The sequence below is a fragment of the Pollicipes pollicipes genome, unplaced genomic scaffold, assembly GCF_011947565.3.
Source record: "Pollicipes pollicipes isolate AB1234 unplaced genomic scaffold, Ppol_2.1 Scaffold_4295;HRSCAF=5057_pilon_pilon_pilon, whole genome shotgun sequence".
NCBI classification, from domain to species: Eukaryota; Metazoa; Arthropoda; class Thecostraca; order Pollicipedomorpha; family Pollicipedidae; genus Pollicipes; species Pollicipes pollicipes.
The window spans coordinates 12,155,822-12,174,315 of NW_023596461.1; the positions used below are offsets into that span (position 1 = coordinate 12,155,822).

At 49.1% G+C, this 18,494-nt stretch overlaps 1 protein-coding gene across 1 annotated transcript; it reads right to left on the reverse strand.

The window, feature by feature from the left end:
• Positions 1–5,506: 5,506 nt before the first annotated feature.
• Positions 5,507–15,002, reverse strand: LOC119097165 (sphingomyelin phosphodiesterase 5). The gene is made up of 8 exons (XM_037220224.1): positions 14,151–15,002; positions 13,515–13,627; positions 13,143–13,235; positions 10,444–10,561; positions 6,620–6,709; positions 6,195–6,313; positions 5,810–5,843; positions 5,507–5,514 (listed from the first exon to the last, which is right to left on the reverse strand). The coding sequence occupies exons 1-8, from the start codon at positions 14,833–14,835 to the stop codon at positions 5,507–5,509; spliced, it is 1,260 nt and encodes a 419-aa protein (XP_037076119.1). The 5' UTR covers positions 14,836–15,002.
• Between the last annotated feature and the right edge of the window lie 3,492 nt (positions 15,003–18,494).

Consider the following 18,494-nt stretch of genomic DNA (forward strand, 5'->3'; position numbering starts at 1 on the left):
CAGAAAGCGGCGTGCCGCTTCTTTGGTGGACATTTTTCCCACCATGGCTGCTTTGATGGCCTTTGCCACCGTATCCTGCTTCCAGGATTGCCGATCGGTTTTTCTCTTGTAATTGCGAACCATTGTCCGTCTGGCTAAGTAGTTCCTGTGTAAAAAGGAACGTCAGCGTGAATGTTGAACGGATTTGGGAGGGTCATTTGCCCCTTAAGCCCCCCCCCCCCCTCCCTCTTCCCACCCCCCCCCCCCCCGGACCCGTCAGTGTACCTATATTCCTTTTTATAAGCTAGGAAAGCGTTTACCTGCTATGAAAAATTAAATGCAATTATCAAAGCGAAATACCTAATTGCATGCCTATAACTAGTTGGAAATGGGGCATTTCATTTCTTGTGTTAAATTAGTTGCGTTTAATAATAAGGACGATATCATAAAACACCTTCTATGTAGTACTATACAATGAGTCAGCCCTAATGTTTACGGAACAAGAAACCGTTGAACTATTTAATAATTTAAAAACAAAACGTTGAATCGCATATGTTAAAAGGGAATGTAAGGCTTTTTCCCACTTCACTGCAGTTAGCAGCGTTTCTGGCCACAACATGATAAATAAACATTAAAACTTACTACAATCTGCTGGGTCTTGCTCATAAGCAGAGAAAAGAAAACTAAACTTATTTTTTACGCCAGTTCTGTCAGACACAATACCTATGCGTTAGTACTTACGCCAGTGGTTGTGTATGCAGAGAAATACGTCCTTTAAATGTACGGAAAATTACGAAATGTACTGTGAGTTTTAAGCGATAATGACCAAAAATGTATTAACTCTTCGCCTTTTTCATAGCCTAAGTTACTTTTTAAGATACTTTTTTCATCACGGGTCGGCCGGAAGTCGTTTCTCGTTTGCTAACAAGTAAGTTATAGAGGTTATCAAAGAGATGGGCAAATGCGTGATACTGAAGGAAGTCATCACAGGTAAGTACTTACAATTTTTAAGTTCACAAATAAGCTTTGTTAAACAACATAACTGCAATAAATTAGGTCTAAAAGGAACGATGGATACAGAGCTGTCACATGCGCACCTTCAATAAATTACAAGCGACAAATCGCAGGGCCGCACATTCCCAATTTGGCGCAGTAGTTCGAACACTATTCAATCATAGAACTGAAACAGTATCGATTCAGTTGTTTCGGGCTCTACTCATGTGCCTGCTACTACCATTGAAACATTGTGCGCAGGGCTTATTTAAGCCAAACCTTCCTTGCGATAGTCATATTTCAGGTGGGGCAAAACGGGACCCCTTATGTCCTATTTTCCCCCGACTGCCCATTTTGCCCCAACCATTCTGCCCCATGGACGCCAACAACACAACATGATTCGGCACGCAACTAAAACTGGCCCGAAAAATTCACAATTGCTCACAAGGAATCTGCATGCACACACCACCAAAGCGCAGCAACTTTGAATTCACCATTCATTATACTCGTAGAATAAACAACGTTCAAATCACCATAAAAATAATAACAAAAAATGGAAGGCGAAAACTCACGTCCTCCTCCAACGACGGCCGCCGACAGAAAGACCCGGTGCACGTCACTTCCGTCCCCTGTCAGAGAAGGTTTAGTTTAAACCATTTATTTCTGATAGTGCCACCTCTAACAGCCGAAATCGCGGGGTGCCCGTTTTATCAGGGTGCCTTATTTTGCCCTGTCTTCCCTACATTTTGGTCCGGAGGATCGGAGTGGGCACCTCCGGGATGAGATCGCGTTCGTCGCCACGATGCGTTTGTTCCAATTCTTGCGTCGTATACGTGTCGAATCATGGGAGGTTGCCAGTGCGCATTATCCAGAAGAGTTATCTGCATTGACGGTCTCACTCTTCGTTCAACACGCGCCCGAGTTGCCGGTTGAATACCCTTCGCTCGGGTGGAGGGTCAGTTTGACCCCTCCCCCTCCTGAGATCTCGATAAGATAGCTAGACAAACCAAATTCACGGAGCGGGTTGGCCGCATGTGAACTCACTTATGCCCAAATTTGAGGTTCCTAGGTCATGCCCTTGGGGTCAAATAAGGTCAGACGAGGTCAAGCCTCAGATTGGTGTCCAGAGCGACCCCGACCTTTTAGCGCAACTACCGTGAACCTACATGCCTGTTCTAAGCAAAAGGTGATGCTTTCATTCAAGGTCAGTGACCCTTTTTTTAAAAGATCAAGGCGACCAACCATGATTTCATGAAGGTAGGGAGGAGTTCGGTATAGGCATCACGCCGGTTTTTGAACTGCTCTTGTTGTGAGATATTTACAGCGAAAAATGTGAACGTAAAGGGGTACCCTCTTGGCTTTGTCCCTGCTATGGTATCTCCTAGGGCTGGAGATACTGTGTGGGTCGGGGGTACGGTCCCCGAGTCCCGGAAAACCGGAAATTTTGGGATCCTGGGGTCCAAGGGTGGTGGGCCCCTGGACCCCAGGGAGGGGTTCAAGCTGGGAGAGGGCCCTTGGCGCTGATCGCGGGCCGCCGAGTGGATAAGGGTCAGTATGTTAGTCGGACACCACCGCTACTGTGCTGTCATCTCCGTGTTGGCATTGGCCTCGGGGCTCATTTCCCAAGCAGGGACAAAGCCGAGGCCAGCGAGCGACACAGCTGGGGCCAGCGGTTTAAATTGATCGAGTTCCCAACATTTGTCAGGCGCACACATAGTGCTTAACACTATGTGTGCGCGCTATGAAAGCCCGTGTTGACAAGGAGCCTGAGTCGACCAGAGGCAGAGCTCGAGGAGGCCCGAAAAGAGTGCAGCGCACACCGGAAACAGTGGTCGAGGGCCAGATCGGTGGGCCCAAGAATACGGGGGGCTGATCGGAGCTGTCCGCTTCAGCGGGGTTGGGCCATGAAATGACAGTCAGATGGCCTTTTGCGCCGATCGGGGACCTCTGGGTCGATACAAGGGCCGGTGTGTCGGTCAGGCTCTACCAATGTACCGTGCAGTCGGCTCCGTGTCGGTATGGGCCTGAAGGCCCACTTCCCTAGAAACGACAGAGCCGGGCCACGATTTACGTTGGTCTAGACGTCTTTGTCTGTCAGAGGCCCACACTGCGCCTACAAGAGTCGTATGTTGGCAAGAGGCCCCGTCCCGATAAAGAGCAATGTTCGCAGAGGCCGCAAGGTGACCCCGAGGGCAGTCATGACCGGAACTACCGGAACCCGCCACAGGAACCGACGATCAAGGGCCCGATCACGGGGCGTACAGACCCGAAGGGCTCGCTGTGCTTCACATGAAGGATCCCAGCCCGTAGCGCCGTGTCATGAAATATCAGTCAAAGGGTCTCTTGCACCGACTGGGGACCACTGGAACAGTGTGGGCCTGTATTTCGGCCAGAGACACGAACACCGAACAGCCGTCTCTGTGCCGGTCCGACCCGTGGTGACCGATTGGACCCATGCCTGACCCTCTGCCCGCAGTACCGTGACCTGAAATGTAAGTGACCGACACAGGGGGGGGGGGGGACATGCCCCCTGTGTCGGTCACAGAGGGCCTCGCTAAGGTCCCTCCTATTAGGGTCCTCTTTTCCTATTCTACACGACCTAAAAACGCAGCTAAGCAGTCGGCTCTGTGTCGGTCTGAACCTCGGAGACCCATTTCTCAAGCAGGAACAAGGCTGAGACCCGTGATTTGCAATGTTTGAGGTCAGTGATAGAACGGGAGGCTCCTGTGTCGGTCACAGAATATAGCCGGTGGCGTGATCATGGGAGTGGGAGGGGGGGGGGGGGGGGGCTATGCTCCACCCCACCAGCTGGAGATGGCAAGCCGGGACAGAGGGTAGAAATGCTTTTTGGCTGCTTAAGGCGCCTAAAAACTGCGTTTACGAGGAGCTTCCAAAACGGGACACCGGGTCAGCGATGCATCAAAATACCACCACGATCCTAGGAGGTCCCCGAGTACCTAACAGGGTCCTATAGTAAGCGAGGCCACTTGGTTGAACGGGTTCCGTGCGCCCGGACGAAGTCCTGACTGTGTCACTGGACGTAAAGAACCATCAGACATTCGCGTCGAACGCACAGTGATTCGTCGTGGCGTGCTCCCCGCCCCCTAAATCTGAAATATGATGTGAAACAAATTTGTAGGTAAGTTGTCAAGTTTTAATGCACAAACCTTTAACAATTTGGAAACGCACTTGGAAAAACAGCAGTCACTATAACCTCCGCATCGCAAGCGGACGGCACGTTTAAGACATTAGATGTCAGTGTAGACCAATATACCAGCCAGAACACCGAAAACGTCAACACTATTCAGCTTATTAGCCGTCCAGCAGTAGACCAGGCAGGAACGACATTCCCTACACCGACGATTGGGCCGTTAAAATTACACGCGTAGTCCTATTAATTGCAAGCGTGGACATCATTACAACCAATAACATTCACCGTTACTGTCATTACAACCAATAACAACGATTACAACCAACATCCGTCCCAAAAGTATTTCCGCTGTTCACAATCGTTTTTATAGTCGCTTAGATTTATCGCTGTAACTTGGTCGATCCAAAAGGTCCCACCGCCAGTCAATTTTCAACCAATCCTATTTGTGAGAAGCTACATAATTGCTTGGTTTACTGTTTTTTGGCATCACCTATAATCTCTATAACGACTGGAGTTCCACGTCTGTTATTGTTCAGCTCGTACCACGCCGCACAAGGCCCATTACTGGTGTATTGCGGGAACGAGATCACAAAGACCACATGCATGCCAGTAACACCGTGACACAGTGAGAACGATTGAGCTCCTGCGAACATGCGAACCAAAACATTCCCCGGAGCATATAAGACGTACGCGATCGTGAATAAACAAACCCGTTATTACATCGAAGCATAAACGTGTCATGCGAGCGTAAGGTCCAGCGTAAGTCGCGTGGAATGAGGATCGTCGCAGAGGGTGCAAAACAGATGGCATACCTTTGGCTGAAATAGTTATCACAGAATCAAACCCTGATGGGTACACAACGAGGTACTACGCATAAGTATGACTAGAACTAGTTTTAAATGTTACGAATCCGCATTTCTACCCATTTACAAATTTCTGCGGCGTGAACAGCGCATCATTTCATTTGGTGGCAACACAACACCCCCCCCCCCCGCTCTTCCTTCCACAATTATTCTGTGGATATAAATGAAGCCTGTTAGAACACGTCATCTGGAAAATGCTGTCATACCACAAACGCCGGTGATATTTACAATCGCTACTCATACCAGCCACATGCCGTTTTGTGAACTGTGAGAGCCTAGAACACGCTGAACATGCAAACCTACCAAAGCAAAGCAAAACGCCGAATGTCCGGCCTTTGTTGCTGTTCCGCTGTCCATCACTACCTATTTCATAGCAGGCAACTGTTCAGATGCGTCAACTTCTACCTATTCATTAACACGCACTTTTAAACATTGCATTGAGCCCGCGTGTCCGGTCGGCCAGCGAACTCCACCAGCTCTCCCTCGGCGGGCCCCAGCCGGCTAGTTCGTGGACCACCCATCACGCGGCTGCGCAGAACAGCGGGCTCCGTCGGGTCTTCCAGCGCCGCTGCGCCACCACGCTCGCCTCTCTACGTCTGGTCCGCCGCGCGTCACAGGCCGTCCTGCCGTCACTTGGCGCGTGGCGCCGCTCACGCCGTCTCGATCGTCATGCAGACGGGCACGTGGTCGGTGAGGCCGCCCAGCGCCGCCACGAACGTGTAGTCGCCCACGCGCACGGCCGGCCGCCGCCGGTGCAGGATGTGGTCGATGCGGCGCCGACCGCCGACCGGAGACGCCACCAGCTGACCTGCAGCGTCCAGCGGCGGCGGCGAGCGCGCCAGCTCCAGCGTCTGGCTCTGCGGCGGCGGGCGGCGTCAGAGGTCGCGCGCTGAGCGCGTGCGAAGGCCGGAGTCGGCAGGCAACGGATCACTCACGAGTCGACGCAGTCAACGGCACAAGCGTCAGACGCCCGCCACATTTTGCGTCGTGCCCGGTGCATCCAACGAGTGTTAAGAGGTGAGCAAACTCTTCTAACAGTTTTCATGACCTTGACGCTAAAGTTACCCCACAGTTAAAGGTCAGTCACGGCATCGCAGCGGAAACAGCGGCCGGACCGACCGGCACAGGTGACCAGAAAAGCAGCCGGAGTGTCGGCACCAGCGATCGAAATACCAACCTCCACCTGCTCTTCAGCGGGGCTAACTTACCACCACGTCGGCGTCCAGCACAAAGCGACGCCGCTCCACGTCGTCGATGAGGATGCGTCGGAAGCTGCGCGGGCTGTTCAGACGGTCGTCGAACATCATTACTTGACGCATCTCCGTGCCTGGCGCACACAACACAGCGCCGGGTAAAACGCCGTTTGGGCTTCGGAAAGTTCAGCGACTTTCGGAGTAAGCTGTCATGGAGCGTATCAGAGCTGGCCGTAAAAACGAATCAAGAGCATAGCTAGTAATTGGACGAAAGAGACAAGCCCACCATATTCGTATCATTTTTTGGCGACGACTCGCCACACAAAAGGGTTGTAAAAATAAAGTAGTAAGGTTCGCCCATGTCCCCACAACACGTTAGCTTCCCTGCACCGCCGACTGCTGGCAGTAAGATTCGGCGCTCTCCGACCGAGTCCTCTCACCAACAGTCCATGGCTTGTCCGTGCCGGGCCCGACTCGGCAGAAGTCCTCGTAATCCTCAAACATCGGATGACTTTGGTTCATGGCATCGCCTGCAATGCAAACCAGTGAACACAACGACCAGCAAGATGTGTTTTGAAGGAGTCCACATCTGGGTTGGACACAGAAGGCCTGGTTTGAGAGGGCCAACACTTGAAATATATACGCTCCCGAGTCTACGTTCAAAGGCTACGTTCTGGCCTATGTTCTGAAATCCTGCGTTCAATACGTTCAGACTGCCCAGCTCACCAATACTTGTGTTCGGAAAGGCTACTTGTCCGTCGTGTTGGCTCGCAAGACCTACTTCAATAAGAGTTGTGCTCAGATTGCCATGAACTATCGCACGTGTTCTGCGAGACTACTTGTTTACAGACGAGACAATAGTTATAGCCTTATTTCTCGTAGAAAGACAAACAAACAAGAAAAGAGATGTAGATGCGTAAATATTTCGGCAGCATGTCTTTATCGAAACAAAGAGCAGTACTAACTCCATCGCCTGCCGGTGATTCTACTAGATTTTTCATTAAAAAAAAAAAATAGCTAGGCACAGTTTTTACAGGTCACCAACATCCAGGGAATTAGGCAAGGGGCAACTGCTAGTCTTTCTGTCAACTGCTGCTAGACTAGCAGCAACTGCTGCTAGTCTAGACACAAAGTTTTTTCTGCAATATCACCGCACGCAGATATGTCGGGTCTACGGGGCACTGCAGGTTTGTGATCCTTAGGAAGCCCATAGAACATAGGCGTTCCACTGTGTCTATGTGTTAGATTTCTGATGGTTTTGTACGAAAGGTTTCCGCTAACTTTGCTTTTCATAGTTTATCAAACCTATCTCCGTCGTTAAGTATAGCCTGAGTCTTGTTCACATGAGTTAGCTTATCTAAGATTGCAAGGCCCTTACACTTGTCGTTCTGTTTAACTATTCTGTCACCAATTTTGCTAAGGTCCCTCATAACGTTCCGCTGATTTGCAGACACATTTACATAGCCTACTTTATGGTTTTTGAACGTGCGCAGTTCGTTGTCCTTTAATTTATGTACGCTGACTTCCAGATCGGGACTAGAAGGTTCCGAAAAGTTCTTACCGATATCTGGAAATCTAAACGACAGATTCGAGATGCGACCCCGATGAGACTGGCATTTGCTGCGATTTTCTGCGCCTGTCCCAAGGAGGCCGCCACAAAGTGCGTTTGCCGGTCTTGATGGTGCTGCTGCGCCGTCTGTTGAAGCTGGTCGATCTTGACCCGGCGCAGTCGCAGTACTAGATGTGTTTCTGCCATCACGCAACTCTGAGACGAAGTCCTTCCACCGTTTCCCATGAGCAAAAACGCTCAACTACTTTTTCTACTTCAAGTAAAATGTTCTCAGATGCTGACTGCGTCTGCGCAAAATTCGGGCCTTTGGCTAGAAGATTGTATCACGCGGAGTTAAAGTCTACGGACGATAAATCATTCACTCTCTTTTGACTTGTTTGACTGTCAACCAGTTCTTCATAGCAAGGGTTCACCTGGCGCTTAGCTTGAAGCTGCGTGAACTTTTTAACAAGTCTTGGTCTACTCTCGCGAGCGGTGTCAAAGAAGTCAAAAATAAGTCCGCACGATGTTTGAGCGAATCGTCAAAAACTCGTTCACACATCGCCCATATGTAAGCGTATCTCTTGTGCTCCAGGATAGATGAGATTGGTTCAAACAAGCGTGAGCATTGTCGTTCTAAATAGGTCTTCTTTCGAAAAGTTGTCATGCCTGCCTCGTCCAGTAAAACCTTACCAAAGTTCGCAGAAGTTAGTCGCAGTCGCAGAAGTTAGCTAGTTTATGTGGGTTCTTGGCAGTTTTAACTTGCACTTTCTGACGGCTACTGTTCAGTTCAAAATTATGTAAGTTGGTACGTACATTTGCGAGGAATATTGTGCATATACATTATGTAGCAGGAATACCCTTAATCCTCGTAAAAAAAAAACAAGGAGGATAGAGAGATAATGTGTTGACCTCGGCACCATGCTTTATCCAAAACTATCGCTTTCGGTCTATCAAAAAATATATTTGCGGTCTTTTAGAGCGGTGTATCCAGGATACTGTTTTCTCGTTCGGAAATGGCTTCTATCGACAGCAATTGGGGATAGCGATGGGGAACACATGCGCTCCTCCTCTGGCGACAATATTCTTAATACATTCTAAAACAAAGGCCCTAACCACCTGCCCAGTAAATCCAACTTTCTTAGCTAGATACATCGATGATCATGACAACGTACCATTGACGACGACGGACAACGTACCCTCGAAGAATTGATAGAGTTCATGAACAACCGGCATACAAATTTAGCCTTTGCGATGGAGCATACAGGGGACGGAAAGGTGGTCCCATATCTGGATACTCTAATGATGGTGTAAAAGTGGACCGATCGCACGTCAGAAACGGAAATTATTTATAAAGCCCACCAACTCTGGTATAATTGTGCACCGCGAATCAACGCATCCAGCTTTCACTAAACACCACATAATTCGCAGCATGTTTCATCCGCCTCAAAACAACCCATCAAGTACTGAAAGGGAAAGAAAGAGCACACACAACATATGGACTTTGCTGTTGGGCAATGGAAGTTCTGCCCCACTTTTAAGTAGAATGTTGGAAAAGGTAAAACAAATCTAGAACGAATGGGAGCATAAGTGGTAGGAGGCGGGAAGGCGTCCTGTCGGACGACGGATTTTTAACACCACATTACATTGATAACCACTTGCTTTGGAAAATATAACATATCGATGTAAAACCAAACGTGCGCGTACACATAGCTTGGAAGAACGTAAATAAACTACAAAAGGCTCTAATGAAGTCTTCCATGTCGAGGCTTCGGTGCCCGGGTGACAATAGGTGTCATTTATACAAGGCCGGGTTTCAAGGGGTTTGTGCGCAAAAAAGTGGTTCACCAAGTTACGCTTAAATTGTGTAAAAAAAAAAAACATGGGAGGGATACAGTCTATGTCCGGGAGTCCATGCACCATCTTCATTTGATAGATAATAAACACCTACGAGACGCTAAAACCAAACAGGGAATACCCCTTTCGGTGACCATTTTTGGCAAACACGTTCAGGCTGAAATCCACGGAGGTATGGGCCCTCTACCCCTTTTCCAACTCCAAGTCATCTACGGAGCACAGGACCCTCTAGACTGGAAAATAGGCGAATCTTTTCGTATAAAAAGTCCGCAATCACACCTTCACGTACAGAGCTCATCATGGCCAATTATGCGAACATATGTGGCTTGATGTGTAATGTATGTTAGCTTACAATCGTTTACGTGCACTAGAGATGCCTGACGCATGACGCATAATGCCTGTTTAATTGAAATCGTTTGCCTGAATAATTGATGCGTGGTACGTAATACCTGTTTCCTTGAGATCGCTTGCATGTTTGAATAAAGCGTGATGCCTGTTTACTTTAATATGTTTGGATGAACATGCATTTTTTCGCGTATTCTTATTCTTAGTTAGATACACTTTATTGTACCAATGGCTGACAGTTGCTCCTCGTTTAATCCCCCGAATGTTGATGACCTGTAAAAACCGACATGATGCAGAAGACGTTCTAATCACACGCCATGATCTTTGCCCCATAGCTTGATGGTAATACCGAGAGTCAAATTTGGGGGAGGCGCTGCCAGTGCCCCCCTCCCACCTCCCACCTCCCCCCCCCCCCGCGATTCATGCACTCTCACTCAGGGTGACGCTGTTACGATTGTCGAGTACGAGAATACGACCTGCCGAGTTCGACAATACGACTGTCGAGTTCGGTACCTGGTGACATATTGTCGTAGTTGAAGTCGCCACACATCATCTGGAACACTGACTCTTCATCTGAGCCCAGTGTTTCTTGGCGGAAACGTTCAAACGCCGTGTGGGCTTGCTGCAACTCCTGCAGGAAATACACGGTCAGAGGCCCATCACTCAAATACCGGGCACATATGACACAAATAGCATGCATGTATTACGCAGACATTTTGTACACAAGACAAAGACGTCACGCATACATGATACTACCTTGTAAACATTATATAAAATATCATGTATACACTGACAGACACTGAAGCATGCGGCTTTGCGGTATGACAATTTTTTCTGAAATCATATCCTATCTTCGGTCGAAATACGCCTAGTTCCCGAAACAAAATCTCGGGAGCTAGCAGCAGAGCCCTGATGCAGGAGTCACGAAGAGTCCGGGAACGTTTGGTTTCAAGCCAAAGACCCATCCAGAATCCATCCAGATCCATCCATCCAAAAGATCCAGCGAGAACCACGATCCAGCGCTGAATTGTGCCGACTGAGCCATCATCAAACAGGATCCAGCCTGCCAGTAGGCCGAGGGATCCGGGAACAATCCAGGAAGATCTTGCTTTAAAATAAACACAGGCATCCCGAAAGAACCTAGTCCCAGCCTATAATTACGCTGATAGTGCTGAGATGCAGCAGAACACAAAGCACAATATGAAGCCAGGGGAACCAGCGAAATCGCCGCCCTTGCCTGAAATTTTTGGCGGGAAGCAGTGCGTATTCACACGGTAGTTTTACCATGCACGTTGTACCAGTAAATATTACGGAACGTGTGCATGATAACGTTTAATTCAGACAACACATCTTTAACAAACTAGTAATGTCAGATGGCAACCAAAGCTGGTGTTTAGAAATGGGTCGATGAGAAGCAGGAAATAGAATCAGGTGTTTTAAGAGTGCAACAATGAGAAAGCAGGAATTACGCTCAGGTGTTTGTGAGGAACTGATAGTAGCCACAAGTAAGATCCTCGTTTCGTGAAGGAAACAGGGGACCAGGAGCCTATACGTTTTGTTTGTGAGAACAAGTCTGAACCTGTAACCCAGCCCCGTTCTTTACAAGGAACCCGCGGAATCCAGGAACAAGACACTGCTGTTCATGAAAGGATCAGATGAGACTGGGATCCAAGGTCTCGTTTTCATGGGCGAAGAGAGAGAGAGAGAGAGAGAGAGAGAGAGAGAGAGAGAGAGAGAGAGAGAGAGAGAGAGAGAGAGAGAGAGAGAGAGAGAGAGAGAGAGAGAGAGAGAGAGAGAGAGAGAGAGAGAGAGAGAGAGAGAGAGAGAGAGAGAGAGAGAGAGAGAGAGAGAGAGAGAGAGAGAGAGAGAGAGAGAGAGAGAGAGAGAGAGAGAGAGAGAGAGAGAGAGAGAGAGAGAGAGAGAGAGAGAGAGAGAGAGAGAGAGAGAGAGAGCGAGAGAGCGAGAGAGAGAGAGAGAGAGAGAGAGAGAGAGAGAGAGAGAGAGCGAGAGAGCGAGAGAGCGGAGAGAGAGAGAGAGAGAGCGAGAGAGCGAGAGAGCGAGAGAGAGAGAGAGAGAGAGAGAGAGAGAGCGAGAGAGCGAGAGAGAGAGAGGAGAGAGAGAGAGAGAGCGAGAGAGCGAGAGAGCGAGAGAGCGAGAGAGAGCGAGAGAGCGAGAGAGCGAGAGAGCGAGAGAGCGAGAGAGAGAGAGAGAGAGAGAGAGAGAGAGAGAGCGAGAGAGAGCGAGAGAGAGCGAGAGAGCGAGAGAGCGAGAGAGCGAGAGAGCGAGAGAGCGAGAGAGCGAGAGCGAGAGAGCGAGAGAGCGAGAGAGAAGCGAGAGAGCGAGAAGGCGAGAGAGCGAGAGAGCGAGAAAGCGAGAGAGCGAGAAGCGAGGCGAGCGGAGAGCGAGAGAGAGCGAGAGAGCGAGAGAGCGCGAGAGCGAAGAGCGAGAGAGCGAAGAGCGAGGAGAGCGAGAGGGAGAGAGCGAGAGAGCGAGAGAGCGAGAGAGCGAGAGAGCGAGATAGCGAGAGAGCGAGAGGAGAGAGAAGCGAGAGAGCGAGAGAGCGAGATGAGAGAGACGAGCAGAGCTGAGAGAGCGAGAGAGCGAGAGAGCCGACGAGAGCCGAGAGAAGCGAGAGAGCGAGAGGAGAGAGCGAGAGAGCGAGAGAGCGAGAGAGCGAGAGAGCGAGAGAGCGAGAGAGCGAGAGAGCGAGAGAGCGAGAGAGCGAGAATGAGGGTGAGAGCTTCTGCAGACCTGGTGAATCTGAGGACTGGTCCAGTGCATACCCTCTGAACATGCCACCGAACCAAAGATCTATTTAAAGGCAGAATCTATTTAAAGGCAGATCCCACACGCGTCCCCCGGCCGCGGGCGCTGGTCGGTAAAGTGTCAAACCCGCGACAGGGAGAACACTCCCCAGTTGCTGACAACACCTGGGCTGGGAGCCAATCAAAGAAAAGTCTGCCATGTGCCAGACCTGAACCAAAGACTTCTCACTAACCAGTGAAACCCAACTCAAACACGCACCCTAGCCGACTGAGCCAATGTGGTGGTCACTCGCGATCATAAACACTGTCTTGTAACATAAACTATTTGCATGATTCATCCTGATGATTACTTGCTGCTTTTTAAAAATGTACACCTATAAACAAAAGCTGACTAATCCCATTTGAGGACTGAACAGTGGCCAGAAAACACACACAGACATCTAGTACCTGATAGATGATGGGTTCTTGATCTTGGTATGCCTGAGTATGCAGGTTTGCAATGTACCCAACTCTGTTTTGCCTTGGTGCTCCCACATCAACCTGTAAAACAGATGATGCAGTGTTCCACAGTATTGCAGCTGCATTTTCTACAAGTTACAGCATCAAAAAACAGCAAATTCCACATTTGACACACCAAATGGATCATGCCACTCAAGCAACTTGAGTTTACTGAAAGCTTACTAATTGATTCAATTCCCACAAATGAGTGAGACTGTGACAAATGAATGAATGAGATTTTGCTTCCATAAACTAGTCAATCACCTCAATCTGTACAAGCCTTAAGCAAACCAGAAACCTGCAAAAGGTAGCAAGCAATACCTTAACACAGAGAACTCCATATGATATGCATTTTGCCCATCCTTTCCTGCAGTTGAAAGTTTCAAATGTAGCTTTCAGGATTGGATACTTGCTGGCAAAGAAGAGACCACTTCCTGCAACAAAAATGGCAATAGACTCATGGAAAAAACCTGTGGCAAAGGGCTTGCTTAACATTCCAGAAATGTTATGACGCCTGAAACCATCCAAGAATATGGGGTATGTTTGACATGGTGCAAGGTACTGGAGGTTGCATGCTGTTCATGCACATGAACAATATAACACATTACATAGCAGTGCTGAATGAAATAAATGCTTTTGATGGTGGTCACTTATTCCACAATAGCATATACAGCCGCTGGGAATTGGAACATTTCAAATAGTCAAGCTTACTCACATGAATCTCATTTGAATAGGAAATGAGCTAATAATATTTTACTTTCATTTCACACAATTAAGAATTGAGTTATCATTATCAAAGAGAGGCTAAACATTGCTAACCTATAGCAGGGATAACATGCAGTGGGTGCACCCTCATAAATATATATATATATATATATATATATATATATATATATATATATATATATATATATATATATATATATGCTTCTGAGAAATCCAATGCAAAATGCATACCTGCCATGCATCCATTGACACCAAGTTTGTTTTCTCCTATGTCATACAGGAAGTGTGGATATTTCTGCATCAGTTCCTTGATGAGAAATAGTGCCCAAACTCTTTCCCAAACCTCTTGCAGGCAGAAGAAATCCACTTCAGGGAATACTACAGAGACATGATCCTCTTTACTCAAACTTGCACTGTTTTCACAGAGTGATTGCTGCCAGAGCAACCTCCTAGCCACCTCCGGGCCACGAGTGTACACAAATTTATTTTTGTTAAATCTCCCCACACATTCTGGTGCAAGCAGGAGGTTTGCAGAACAAAATGTGAACTTTCTAGATGGCAATAAATTTGCTAGACCTGTATCAGGACCACCCACATCAAAGCCATTTGCCTCCAGTTTTTTAGGCACTGTCATATGAATGTATTTGTTGCAAACAAATGCATGGCAAAGGAAAATATGTAGGATGCAGCCCAAAAGGCCGAGTGGCGCAAATGCTAGGGCAAGCAGTCCCAGCACCGGCCCATACACAAAATAATGAGTCAGTTTTGACTGGGGATGCTGAACTTCCCAAGGGGTCGATTGGTAACAGGACAGGAACAAGCTTGCGATGGTAAGCCATGGGTAAGTGAGGACAAATGCGATGTTGTCCAAGAGCCCTGGCAAGGACGACTGGTAACGCCCAGCTCCAAGCGTCATCTTCAGGCCTCAATATCACGCTCCACCCAGCTCTTCCTGCGATGATTTGCAACCGGCGTGAGGTCTCCTGGCACCCGGCGGTATTCTCGAAGTCTTTTCACAGTGGCACCCTAAAACCACACAGCTACATCCACAGATCAAATATTCTCTACAAGCCGCATTAAACAAACCCACATAAGAGCACCACCGGCTTATCGCAAACTCAAGGGGCATTTTTTTTTTAGTGGCTTCAGCCCAGGGCTTCAGCTCACCTCATTCGCCAAGAGAAGAGCGGAGAAAACCACACTGATGAAATCTCGCTGTGATTGACTAGGCAACACGAAAAATATGATCAACAAGGACCGTCATTCAAGATCAATATTTATCGCGTATACGTGGGCGAAAACCACTTGGTAAAATCTTGGTAGGCGGAGGCAAAGACGGCTGAGAGCTGAATAGTGAGTACAAATTGCGTAAAGTATTGAAAACATGCTATTTCGAATTGTCAATCATTTCATCGTGGCAAAGGGTGGTATGTATTGTGCAGTCTTTTGCGGGTGTAGTGCGATCTTTGTCTCGGAAAGAAGCAGTGCGGGTGGAACATGTATGGAGCGGGGAGGGGAGGGGAGGTTTGAATCGATTCGTACCCGTGATTTGTGTAATGATTTGTACCTCGTTCCTCTCCATACGCCGTCATAGAGTCAGTGTTCAATATTGCCTAAAGTTGGAGGGGAGGGCCTGCCCCTGTAATCCGCCACCCGCAGGAAGAACCACCAATGTTCCGGCTCCCGGTTGGTGGTTTGGACGGGCGGGGAATTTTGAAAGGGACGGGACATAACGTTTCAAAACTCAGAGGCTCCTTTGCGCCTTTCGGGGATCCTTGAGTCGATAAGGGCGTATATGACGGGCTTGCACCACCAGTACCGTACAGTCGGCTCCGTGTTGGGGAGGGAGCTGAGGGCCCACTTTCAGAGCGACGACCAAACTGGGGCCAGCGATGCACGCTGGTCGGGGGCACCGCATCTATCAGGGGCCAATAGCGCCTAGCAGAAGGTCCTGTGTTGTCAAGGGGCCCCGAATCGAACAAGAACAGTGTTCAATGAGGTCCGAAGACGGGACCGGGGCCCTCCGAAACCGACGATCAAGAACCTGCTTGAAGGGCATAAGGGCCCGGATAGCTGGTTGCATTCTACACGAAAGATCGCGGTCCGTAGGGCTGTGAGCTGTAATACCGGAATGCTCCTGATACCGACTGAGGACCTCCTGAGACATTGCAGACGTCTATGCTGGTCAGAAACCACCAACACCGAACAGCTGGCTCCGAGTTGGTCTGAACCCTGAGATCCGATTTCCAAGCAAGGGCACGGCCAGGGCCCACGATTTGCATTGATCTGGGTCCCTGAAACAATGATTAGGCCTCTGTTTCGGTCATGGGTTCACGGTGCCTAACAAGGGTCCACGTGTCAGCAAGTGGTCCCCAGTCTGTCACGTGTTTTATCTGAGCAGTCCCGGAGAAGGACCGAAGAGCCCCTCGGGATCAAAAATCCAGGGCCCGATCGGAAGACTGAGGAGACAGAAGGGTCGGAAGGACTGGCCATGGGTCACAACAAGCATGCTCCAACCGTTGGGCCATGACCACAAATGCCAGTCAGAAAGCCTCTGCATCTATTGGGGATCCGTGGGACAGTTAGGGCCTCTTTTTCGACCGGAGACCATCAACACCGAACAGTTCGCTCCAAGTCGTTCTGAGATCTGACGGTCCATTTTCCAAGCACGAGCGAGACCGGAACCACGATTTACACTGGTTGGTGTCCCTGAAATAATGAAAGTGCCTGTCAGGTACCCGCAGTGCCAAACAGGGGGTCTTGTGTCGACAAGGGATCCCATGTAGCCCGGGGGAGCACTTACTGAACAGGGATAGTGAGGGTACCCCGAATGCCAGGAGGCCTTTTACGTTGGTTGGGGCAACAGCATGATGTGACTTCAGCTTCCACTTGGTCTCATCTTGAGCCGGCTCAGTAGGTTTAGATGTTCTTGAAGGTTCACCCGTAGTCACATGTCAGCGCTCTGCAAGCTTCGTTATAACACCCCACGAAATAGGGGTACTTTAATAGCTTGATTAAAAGCTGTTCATGCTAGCGTTTGAGCACTTGGCCTCAATCTGTGCCAGTTCAGTTCTAAAAACATAACGTGGCCGGATGAGTCCGCATTGAAAGAGGAAGGGTTTGGCCACGCCTCTGGTGCATGCGCTGGGTATTTAACAAGTAAAAGATACGGCAGATGGAAAAAGCTGCATGCTGTTTGGGTCACTAACAGCCCGGAATCCCGCGCTGTTTTTTTGTTTTGTTTTGTTTTACTGTTGGAGCTACTGTCATCCTCAGGCCTAAATCTACTACCGGGACGCGAGCAATCCCGTCTGACTTTCGGCGGATGAAGTCGCATGCCCAGCACCAAACTAACCGTCTGAACTGGCTTCGGTGATCGCTCGCCCACTGCGCCAGGTATGCCAGCTATTGAGAAATACTTGGGACCTGCAGCACGTCCAGACCGATGGCATCTTCAGCCAGCAGCAACTCATTCACTCAACTTAGCAACTCAGCCAGCGTCGACTGGCCAAGGGTCGATGAGGCACTGGATGTCGCCAATACTGTCGTACCACACTCTATCAGCCGGAAGACTTATGTATTCGCCCAGCATGTCATGAACATACCCTGCCTTCAAACAGTACGCTTTCAAGGTGGATGCGTGGCTTCTAAGTCCCAGCTCGATGCTGGCATCATCCATGCGGCACTCGGGGTGCTGCAGCCGGCGGTGGACCATGACCATGGACTCGCTGAATTGCATCTGATCCTGCTTCTGTGTTAGCGGGACGACAATGCACGGTCGGCAGTCGTATAACTAAAGCCTGTTGTCAAATGAGGAACATCGTTGCTAATTCATCTGCTGCACTCAATATGAATAGCCAAAAGCTTATGAACCCGGCTTGGGATGGACTCTTAGACTGCATTTGGTTTTAGGATCAAGCAAGTCAAGCAGTGTCTGGCCAGTTCCGGGTCGGGAGCCCCTGCTGAGGAGCTTGGGGCATCTTATAAGCTTTTTGCGCTGCTATACCCGACCGCACTCCAAATATATCTCAGCCAGGGAGGTGGAAGATCCGACCGCACTCGCTCCGGCACACCGTCATAGGCTACATCGATGCAACCATTGTGTTCCGTCGGGTGATCTATCAAACCGGGGTCCAATCCAGACGCCAACTGGCAGCCAGAAGTTCCATGGATTAGCTTGGGGCAAGTTCCCCGGAGGGCAGCAGCTGTGATGCATAAAATAAACTGGCAGCCGAGGGACGCAGTTCTGATTCCATCTGGTTTTATGGTTTTATGCAGTTCTGATTCCATCTGGTTTTATGGTTTTATGCGGTTCTGATTCCATTTTCCGATGTCATAAATAAGTCCATACGCCGAGCGTTTCTCAGGCGTGAAGCGCGGCGAAATGCCTTCGAATGGCTCGCTTCGTAAGTCCCACATTGCCACCTCGGTTCTTGAATCTCCTTTGAAATTAGGCCTAGCGCACAGTTCTTTCATTCAGTTCTTACAAAGCTTTCCATCTATCAAGTGCGCTGTGATACATGCGATCTCTCATACCCGTTACCACGTGTGCGGTCGTCCCAGCGTTAAAGGGAC

What these genes read in the sequence shown, in the direction of transcription:
- LOC119097165 (XM_037220224.1), bottom strand. Translation starts at nt 14,835, where the DNA reads ATGACGCTTGGAGCTGGGCGTTACCAGTCGTCCTTGCCAGGGCTCTTG. An exon ending in ATGGAGTTCTCTGTGTTAAG is followed by an intron (nt 13,236 to 13,514) that starts GTATTGCTTGCT and finishes TCTGTTTTACAG; the next exon opens with GTTGATGTGGGAGCACCAAG. An exon ending in TGCTGGACGCCGACGTGGTG is followed by an intron (nt 5,844 to 6,194) that starts GTAAGTTAGCCC and finishes CCGCCGCCGCAG; the next exon opens with AGCCAGACGCTGGAGCTGGC.